Source organism: Marmota marmota, unplaced genomic scaffold (genome assembly GCF_001458135.2).
Source record: "Marmota marmota marmota unplaced genomic scaffold, marMar, whole genome shotgun sequence".
Classification (NCBI taxonomy): domain Eukaryota; kingdom Metazoa; phylum Chordata; class Mammalia; order Rodentia; family Sciuridae; genus Marmota; species Marmota marmota.
The window spans coordinates 49568474-49578684 of record NW_025999853.1 but is presented as its reverse complement, the minus strand read 5'-3'; the positions used below and the strand labels follow the sequence as shown (position 1 = coordinate 49578684).

Below are 10211 nucleotides of genomic sequence, written 5' to 3'. Positions count from 1 at the left end.
CTTTCTTTGAGATGGAGTCTCTGTAGGTTACTCATCCTTGAGTTGCTAGGGGTATGGCCACTGTGCCTGGCTCTGAGATACTTTTATTACCTGAGATACTATTCATGTAAAAACATTCACAGTGCATTTCCTTCCTTCACCTTCCCATCACCTGTACTGCCACTGTCCCCAATAACCCTCAAGCCACTATATCTTTCTGTAGCTCATGGTGCTATTAAGCTTCACTCATCTGATCCTTCCTCCAGTCTGAAAATTTGTGGAACTCCATGCATATTTATGTAATTCAATGTGAGTTTTTTCCTGTTAATCTGCTTTACATCAATTTAATTTATAGCTCAACCAAAGGACCTAGAAGGATGGAGGGAAGCTATTTTTATCTACCCTACAGAGAATAGAAAGAGTTTACATTCACTTGGAAAAGACAACAAATACATTTATAGTCTTTCTCCAGGGCTATGTTAACTCTCCTGTCCTCTATCATAAAATAATCTGAAGACATCTAACCAGCAGGACTTCTCTCGTACCATCACTATTGATCTGCTATATTGATAACATCAGGCAAAGAACCATTGAGCAGGAAATAAATGGCAGGTATGTCCTGATACCTTGGTAAAACCTGCTGTCAAGAGGGTGGGATATTAATCTTATTTCAGAGTTCCCTTCAGGATTAGATGAAACATTGCTACTATTCTACAGCCTAACTTCTGTTCAATCGTGTAGCTTGATGGAAGAGCACTTGCCTAGTATGCATGAGTTTCAATCTCTAGCACAGAAGGAAAAGAGAGAGAATGAGAGAAACCAAAATTAAGAAAGTTTGAGAAGACCATCAAACATATTAAACATTAAAATTGTAATGAGATGGGACTGGGGATATAGCTCAGTCGGTAGAGTATTTGCCTTGCATGTACAAGGTCCTGGGTTCAATCCCCAGGACCACAATGAGATATTTAAAACCCTTTGGAAACTTAAATAATGTCAAGTATTGGCAACAAAGTTTGGAGAAATTGAAATTCTATCACTGATTGTGGGAGTATAAATAGGTGGATATTCCAGAGTCAGGAGCCCCGTGTGCACAAGAAATTATCACAGGACCAAACACAGATATGAGGATATTTATTGCAGCATTGAGATGGCGGCAGTAAGTTGGAGACAATCTAAGTTCCATCACTGGGATAGCAAACAAAGTAGTAGGAATCTTGTAATAGAATATCTTGCAGGAGTTAGGAACAATGGACTAGAAGGTCTTGGAGGTCAAAAAAGTTCATTTTGTTTTATTTTTGGTTTTGTTTGTTTTGGTATTGGGGATTAAGCCCAGGTGTGTTCAACCACTGAGCCCAGCCCTTTACATTTTGTACTTTTGAGATTGGGTCTCACTAAATTGCTGAAGCTGACCTGGAACTTGATTCTCATTACAGGTGTGCACCCCTGTGCCTAGCTGATTAACCTTTAATTTTATAGTAAAATAAAACCCAAAATCACTGGCTAAGAGAAAGAAAAGGAAAAAGGGATGCTGGAGGACTAGATAGAGCATTCTGTAAAGCCTCCCTTTCATTTATTCATTTATGGTAGTCCTTAACATTTCTGTTAAGCTGCCAGCTCCATGGCAGCCCTGTGTACTGTTTCTCTAAGTGCTGAAGAATGAACAGATACCAGCAAACCTATCTTGGGATCTAGCTAGGAAGGGTAGTTAGGGTTAAAGATAATGGGAATAGATAGAGCTAGCATTCACTGAATGTTACTTAAAGTAGAGCATACCACAATAATTCCTCTTTAAAGCCAAACAACCTGTTGAGCACAGTGGTGCAGTGTGTAACTCCAGGGATTCCAGAGGCTGAAGCAGGAGGATTGCATGTTCAAGGCCAGCCTCTTGTAATTTAGCAAGACCTCTCTCAAAACATAAATAAATAAACAAATAAATAAATAATTTTTAAAGGCTGGAGATGAAGTTCAATGGTAGAATCAATGGTAGAGCATCCCTGGTTTCAATCTCCAGTACTGTGGGTGGGGGGAAAAACCCCAACAACTTTATAAACTGACATAACTGGAGATTTTTTTTTTCTTTTTGTTGTTCTTTTCTGCAGTGCTAGGGAATCGAACCCAGGGCCTCTCATGGGTTAAGCAAGCAGTCTACCTCTGAAATACACCCGGGTCCTACAATGTGTGTGTGTGTGTGTGTGTGTGTGTGGTTGAACCCAAGGAACCCAAGGGCACTTTACCACTGATCTATACACCCAGCCCTTTTTGTTATTATTGTTATTTTTGAGACAAGGTCTCCATAAATTGTGGAGACTGGCCTTGAATTTACAATCCTCCTGCATCAGCCTTCTGAATTGCTGGGATTATGGGCAAGCATCATGGCAGCCAGGGAGCCCTATCACTTTTAAACAAGGAAACCAAGGAGTGTTTTCTCCTTCAGAACCAGGGCCCTGAACAGTAGGTTTCCATGAGTCAGTAATAAAAATGAAAGACCTTTCATCTGGATAGAGCAGGTAGGAGCACTTTAAATGGTATTAGCACAGTTACCTGATGAGTGTTTGAATCCCAGTGGATGAAGCTCCAGTCTCAGGACATAAGAAATTCTAGGTAAAATCAGTAGACCACTGAGCCTCTCTTCGCAATCAGTAGACCACTGTCTCCAGGTAGATGAACTTGAAGAAAAATCCTAAGTTCCATTTCTGGTAAAATGGAGAGTGATGTAGCCTAACTCACATGTTTTTCATGTTAAGTAGCACATTCTCTAAGGCACTAAGTTTGGGGAAATGCTTTGCAAACGAACTGTTTCATGGTAATATATATACATGGTAATGGTTTTGCTGCTATTGTTACTAGTAACACTGTTGGGCAAGAGGTCCAGGTCCAGGTGAGGCCAACCTCCTGGGAAGGTGACCTTTGGCAAAGAATGAATCCTCTGGGTATATTTCCATACTGAGCAGGAAAGAATTTTAGCCTCTAGTCTTGAGGCATGTGTGTGGTGGTAGTGGGTGTTTCTTCCTCAAGAATCCACGAGCGAACCTATCTCTGAAACTTGGGACGCAGGAGTGTGGCAAATTCCAGGCCAGTTAGAAAACTTAGCGTGACTGTCTCCAAAAAAAAAAAAAAAAAAAAGTCTGGGAATGTAGCTCAGTGGTAGAACGCTTTTCTGGGCTCAATCCTGGGTTCAATCCCCAGTACCAGAGGGGCGGGGAGTCTATTGTTTTCCAAGTCTCTGGGAAAATAATTAGGCTTTCTGTTCAAGATCTTGTGAAGCCAATTTAAAGGATTTGAAATACAACGTCTTGTGGGGCTTCACTGTCGCGGGTTGTGCACAAGGGGGCGCCAGTCGGATTCCTTCGGGAACTAGCAGGGTTTGGGGCAAAAACCCCCGCGCGGCCGACAACCTCAGTACTTGGATGCAGGAGCTGATGTAGGAGGTCCCAGGGGTTCGTGCGTTTAGTGCACTCAGTCTCTGGTGACCTATTCGCGTTCCCCTTCACTGCTCCCTTCTCTTTCCTTTCTCGCGCCTGGGAGGGTGCCAGAGACTGTGGTGGGGTCGGGCTGCCCATCTGGGTCCCTAAAAGAGCGGCGGAAACTTCAACCGCCCGGACGGCGCGGTCACACACACTCCAGAGTGGAAGGGGAGGCAGCTGTTCGCCCAGGCAGCCGTGAGGGGCAGCAGAGGGGACAGCGACAGGTGCGGGAGCCCTTCCCCGAGTCGAAGTGGGAAGGCGGGCTCTGGGGTCTGTTCCCAGGCTGGAAACCACCCCCCGCCTCCCAACCAAATCCCCCGGAGAGGCCGGGCCGGCGCCGGGTCTGGAGGAGGAAGCGGCCGGAGACAGTGCAATTTCACGCGGCCTCTGGGGCTCGGGTTCCCGGGCAGGGTGGATGAATTATGGGGCTTTGAGTCTCGGGGAAACTGAGGTGGACTGAGCGTGAGAGGGCGGGGGGTCCGACCCTCCCCACTCAAAAACACACAGAGAAATATTCACATTCAGAGAAAATCCCTCAAGTGACCCAACCGGCTAGGGGAGTTGAGTGATTTGGATAAGGGGCGAGGCCAACTTTCAGGGGGCCGGGCTTTAGAGCTCTCTCCCCAACCGCATTCAATGCCTTCCCCGAATTGGGGGCATTTCGAATCTCGATCTTCCCTTAGCCCAGCTCCTAAAGAAATTTTAGAGTGACACCCGGTTCGATCTGCTTGGCCGCGCTGCGGGTCGGTGGGGCGCGGGTGCCACGCTCTGGGCCGCTGTCGGAGACTGCGGCAATCCCTACTCCAGCCTCGCACGGGAGGGGGCGCGGCCGTGACTCACCCCCTTCCCTCTACGTTCCCTCCCTCCCTCCCTCTCTCCCAGACGTACACCCTCCCCTGCCATCCCGCTCCGGACTTCGGCTCCGGCTCCGATTGCAGTTTGCAACCTCCTCCGCCGCCGCCGCCACCAATTCGCTGGCGGCTCAGGTGGCTGTCGCTTCGATGTCCTAGTCCAGGGGCCCCCGGGCCGGACTCGGCTGGGCCCTCTTCGCTCTCCGCTGGAGTCATGAAGGCAAATCGGGCTCTGCAGGTGCTGGGTTTCCTTCTCAGCCTGGCTCGGGGCTCCGAGGTGGGCAACTCGCAGGCAGGTAAGTGGCGTGGGTGCACCAACTGGCTGGAATCTGGGAGCCGGACCGAATGCGTGCAGACCCTGAGGGCAGGGGCGAGGGCAAAGGAGTGCCAGGCTGGGGGTGCGACCCTGAGTCTGCTGTGACCACCTGGGAGGGGTCGGTTAGGCTTGGGTTCTCGGCGTGGTGCGGACAGAGACTGCATTCTTGGACGGCTCACCCCTTCTTCTTCAGGGCGTCGCAGATCCTCTAATTGGTCTCCCCTGATAAGATTGATGTTGAAACAGTATTTCACACTTCTGAGGGGCTTTGCAGGGAGAAGAGCAGGATTCTCCTTTCTGTAAACATGGGAGCTGTTGTGGGTACGGTGGGCAGTGGTCCTTGGCGGAAGGGCCCCATCTTGATTTCTGGCACCCCTGGCTCTCACCCCACCCTGGGTTTCGTCAACCCCCAGTTTCGTTGTTTTGCCCACAGGGGCGGAGCTGTGGGAGGGTTGGAGGGGGTTGTTGTTTTCTGGTGTTGGAAAAACAGGAATGGCACCTCCTCTTCCTGGGGCCTGCCCTGGGGAGTACTGAGATTAACTACTGGGCCAAGTCCAGGTGACACCAGGGTGAGAGGCCCAACAGAGGCTGGCTGCCTGCTTATCCTCAACATAAAGCTGGCTAGACCCCAACTTGACCAACCTCTCTTTGTCAACACTTAGTCAATTCAACTAATATTTATTGAGCATCTACTATATACAGGGCCAGGTAGGGGAAATGTTGTAGGGGAAATGACATTCAGACTTTATTTCTGTTCACTTTTTCTCTTCCCTGAGGACCAAGTGGGTACTTTGCCTACTTCTGAACCTTCTGTCCTGGAAAGTCATTCCTAGGCCTTACTCCTACCCCTCTCTCATTCTGTTTATTGTCTAACTCCAGAGTCCTGGGTTACTCATCTCTATTCCTCTTCCCGGTCCCATGCCATCTGAGCCCAACCATGTGAGGGTCTCTGGGACTATGGACACCTGAAGAGTGGTGGGATTAGAGTTTTGTTAGTCTCCCCCCTCCCCCCAGATCTCTGCTTGGGGTTTGGCACAGCTAGGGCCCCTTCCCCAGGATGGGAGTGGGAGAAACCACCTGTGCTTCCCCCACAGTTGCTGGGCCTAAATTTAGCCCCTGGGATCTTGAGATGTGAACACTCCCTGCTGGTGGAGGGAGGTGGTCTGGGGACTGGAGTGGGAGGGGCCAGTGGAATGACTATCACTGTCCCATCCAGACCCCTGGAATCTTTAACCCTGAACCCAAGAGTCCCAGATTCTAGCTACCCTCCATAAGAGAGGCAGGAGGCAGACAAGGTTGAGTCTTTACCCTTTATCTGGATCCTGTAGCCTCTGGGCATCCGGCCCTGTCTCAGGCCTTCTATAGCCCCTTTGTCCCTACTGTGATGGGGGTGGGGGACATCAGAGGGGAGGCCTCTGGTTGAGGGGGGGCTGGACATTCTTGTCTCCCACCCCCAATGTTTTCTACTAAAGGAGGGACACTGGCTCTCCTATGCTTTCCTGGTTCCTGGGTACAGCAGGGGTTTTTATAATTCCCTTCCTCCTGCCCTACTCCCCATGTTGCCTGGTTCCTCCCCAGAGTTGTTGTTTATACTCCCTTCCTGCCCAGGCCCTTTGCCCCCTGTGTGAAACATGGACTTTACCCTCAGGGTGTCAGACAACTGGGACTATAGAACTATTGCCTTCCACACACAGACATAAAGTCTGCATCCGAGCTGTGGGCAGGTGGGATGGATGCTGCCACCTGCAATACTTCCTGATAAGGATCCTAAGGGCAGACCAATGTCGATTTCTGGGCCAGCAGGGAAGCTGTGTTCACGTGTGTGTTTGTTGTGCTTGTACCCATGCACATATCACTTCCCTGTGAAGAAATCTTGGCTCCTCCCTTATCTGGGAAGAAGGGTTGGCGCCTTAACTTAGAAAAGGGGGTGTCCTTCCAGGAAGGGGGTTGGGGTGGGACTGTTCCAGAAATGACTAACCTTCCTAGTCTCTTTCAATTCAGTCCAAGGACCCTAGAATTCCCAGTCTCCTCTGGGACCTCCCTGCCTGTTTACTCCTCTTGGCTGAGACTAGCCCACCCCTTCCCTTCAAGGGGAGTGATAGGAAGAGGAACCCTCAAAGATCAAGTGGTCAGACTAGGGATGTATCTAGCAGGAGGCGTTGGAGCCTCTCAATCTCCCTCTCCTCTGTTTTGTACTCTTGCCTCCCACTGGGCTGCCACTGCCTCAGGGAAGGGTGGCTGGAACAGGTGGTATCTATTCCCCTACTCTCCACCCTCCACACCGGCCTTTCACTGAGCCAGAGAAAAGAGACAGGTATACATAAGGCTTCAGGGTCCAAGATTTCCCATTGCCCATTGTCTTTCATATTTACAAAGGAAAGTGAAAACCCAAGACTGCCTGCTAGGTGCTTGCACCCTTGTCTAGGCTGTCCTCCACTGTGTGGAGAGGAGTGCCACGTTGGAAGTCGGCTTAATGAAGCTCTTCTGACAATGAGATTGGTAGGAGGCTTGGGAGTGTGTGTGTGGCAGTGTCTTCTGCTGTTTCCCTCCAGGCTTCTCTGTATTTAGGGCTGGAAAGGGATGCTGAGTGAGTGGAATATATTGGGATAGGGGAAGGGAGTGAGAAGGGAAGCCAGAGTTTAGGAGGAGGGAAGCTGCCAGCTTCTTATCTTCCAGCTTTAAAGACAAAGCTGCCATTGACCCTACCACCATCACCAGCAGAGCTCCCCCCTATAGTGAGGTCACTTGTCTGAGCCCAAAGCTCCAGGGTGGAGGGGTATGTGTGAAGGGGGGTGCAAACTCTGCAGAGGACCGGCATCTGGGACAGGGTGGGGCAGCCCCCTCCTCCTGGATAGAATTGCTTCATTGTGGGCTGAACTGTGGCCCCGGGCACTGCCCCCACCTCTGCCCCCATCCCACCCTCAGTAGACACAATAGGGGCTGTGTGCTAACCCCAAAGAGATATTTATTCCAGGACCTAGAGAGAGGCAGGACAGGGGTAGAAAAGTCAGTGGCCTGGTTGAGGGGGAGAGGAGGGTAATCAAAGTTGTGGTCCTTGCCTAACTTCTCCCTCCAGGAGGGGAACAGTCCCTTATGTCTTCCTTCTGGATTAACCCTTTTGTACCCAAAGTAGAACCTGAAAAAGACTTCCAGAGGGCCCTGGTAGAAAAAGAAAATCTTGTCAACTTTCCATTCAGGGGATGGTGAGGGCATTCTGAAAAGGGAGGAGACTCTTAGGCCATGATTGGCACCTCTGTCTGTCCCTAGTAGGAAGAGTCAGCGGCAGCTGCCTTTTGATCCTTCTTTAATGTTACTAGAAGAGGGCAACCAAAGGAGTGTTGTTGGGGGATGGCAGATGGGACTGAAAACTTTGTATCCAGCCCTCTGCCACTTTTCCTCTGTTTTGAATAGTGTGTCCCGGGACCCTGAATGGGCTGAGTGTGACTGGTGATGCTGAGAACCAATACCAGACACTACACAAGCTCTACGAGCGATGTGAGGTGGTGATGGGGAACCTTGAGATTGTGCTCACAGGACACAATGCTGACCTCAGCTTCTTACAGGTGAGAGTGTCTGATCCCTTCTTCAACCTGTTCTCCCTTATTCTGTACAAAGGAGACTCCTTCCCTCCTTTAGGACCATCCTTTGCTGAGTTTAGCATTCTTAAGACTCAGTGGTAAGTCCTAAGATTCAAAGCTATGTAATTTTGGAGACAGTGGCTGGAATCTGGGACCTCTGATCTGAAGGCTGTAGCCAAGGATGTGTAGGTACTGGCCATTAGGCAGGGACAGGGGCAGATGGTGGTACAAAGTAATTAGGGACTAATACAGGGAGACACTTAAGGACCTGAGGACCCAGAGGCACTTGGAGAGATGGGGAAGGGACTAAGCCAGGACCCTCCTCCCTAGTATGAGGAGGTCTGAGAAGAATAGGGTAGCAAACTTGAATTCCTCAGTTATTTTTACTGCCTTTTTCACTAACCAAAATGACACAGTAATGTGACATAGCTTACCCCCTACTCCAGAATAGGAATTCAAAGAGGTCAGGCACAATGGCACATGCTGTAATCCCAGCTACTCATGTGGCTGAGGCAGGACAATCACTTAAGCCTGGGAGGCCAACCTGGGCAATGAGTTAAGGATGCCAGAGTGGGGGTAGGGGTGTGGCTCAGAGATAGAGTGCTTGCCTAACATGTGTTATATCATGTGTTATAACATGTGTTATATCCCTGTGTTATATCCCCAGCACTGAAACAAAAAAGAAGAGTTAGGGATTTCTTAATTCCTTAAGGAGGGAAAGGGGACTAAGTTCTTTTGCTCCATTGTCTCTCTCATTGACATAATCTGCCCCCTCACAGTGGATCCGAGAGGTGACAGGCTATGTCCTTGTGGCCATGAATGAATTTTCTACTCTACCATTGCCCAACCTCCGAGTGGTGAGAGGGACCCAGGTCTATGATGGGAAGTTCGCCATCTTCGTCATGTTGAACTACAACACCAACTCTAGCCACGCTCTGCGCCAGCTCCGCTTCACTCAGCTCACCGGTCAGTTCCTGATGATTCCTTCTGGCCTTGCCCTCAGCCATCCTGCTGGCAGGCACCTCCTTGATGATGACCCAAGACTCCTCACTCTAAGTGCTCTTTCTAAGATGCTCAACACCTTGACCAGTATGGTCTAAAGACTCTCCATTCATTAAGTAGAGGATTCCAGTAGGAAGCTCAGGGCATCTGTTCAGGAGAGTGGGTCCTTATGTCATGGTGGGGCTGGAGTTGGAGCTGGGTTTATTACCCATGCCTTTTGTTGCAAAGTACAGTGTACCTTGATACGCCTCCTTCCCTGGAATCCTACCTTCAGTCCCTCTCCAATCCCCACAAGATGGAGGACTGTAGGGATTAAATACCATCAGGCAACCTTCTACTCTCCCTGTCCCAGTCAGTTGGAAAACACTCAGGTAGGCCCTGGGGGAGGGGGCATTGAGTCAGAGATGTCCTTTCTTTTCCTTCCCCTCCTCCACTGGCTAAACCGGATCTGGACAGGTGTCTGAAGAGGCGGGAGTTTCTTTGGCCTGACTCCTCCTCTTAGAAGGCAAGCCTTTCCTGCAGTGAAGGATCTGATTGGACTGTCTGCCGTGTTTCCCCTGCTCCCGGGTCCCTGGTGTCCTTTTGGACTTGTCGGGAGGTAGGGAAAAGGAATGCTGTATTCCTTAGCTTGTCACTTCTTTTCCCTACCTCAGAGATTCTGTCAGGGGGCGTTTATATTGAGAAGAATGATAAGCTTTGCCACATGGACACAATTGACTGGAGGGACATCGTGAGAGACCGAGATGCTGAGATAGTGGTGAAGGACAATGGCAGAAACTGTGAGTGGCTATGATCAAGGCTATGATCCTGTCCCACCAAATCAATGACTCCTTTCCCATGTTCATTACATCCCTAGTCTGAACCTGCCCCTCCACTAAACAGTCACCTCAAGCCCTAGGCCCAAAAGCCTGTCAGAAGATACCAGGTCAGTCTCCTGGAATCCAAACCACAGAAGCAGTGTATTAGGAAAGGGGGCCAAAATCTCCGGGTACTAATCAGGGAAGCCAGGTCTTTGCAC

At 49.7% G+C, this 10211-nt stretch overlaps 1 protein-coding gene across 5 annotated transcripts in view; it reads left to right on the top strand.

Moving 5' to 3' along the window:
• The first annotated feature begins 4091 nt into the window (after positions 1-4091).
• LOC107140188 (proliferation-associated protein 2G4) overlaps positions 4092-10211 on the top strand; it is a 49833-nt gene continuing 43713 nt past the window's right edge. Inside the window, exons 1-4 of one of the 5 annotated variants that reach the window (XM_048807472.1) lie at positions 4092-4593; positions 8025-8176; positions 8971-9157; positions 9847-9972. In XM_048807472.1, coding sequence (XP_048663429.1) covers positions 4512-4593; positions 8025-8176; positions 8971-9157; positions 9847-9972 — 547 coding nt within the window. In that variant the 5' untranslated portion in view covers positions 4092-4511. The remainder of the gene's footprint in view (positions 4594-8024; positions 8177-8970; positions 9158-9846; positions 9973-10211) is intronic. The other 4 variants (XM_048807469.1, XM_048807459.1, XM_015483238.2 and 1 more) reach the window with 4 other exon arrangements.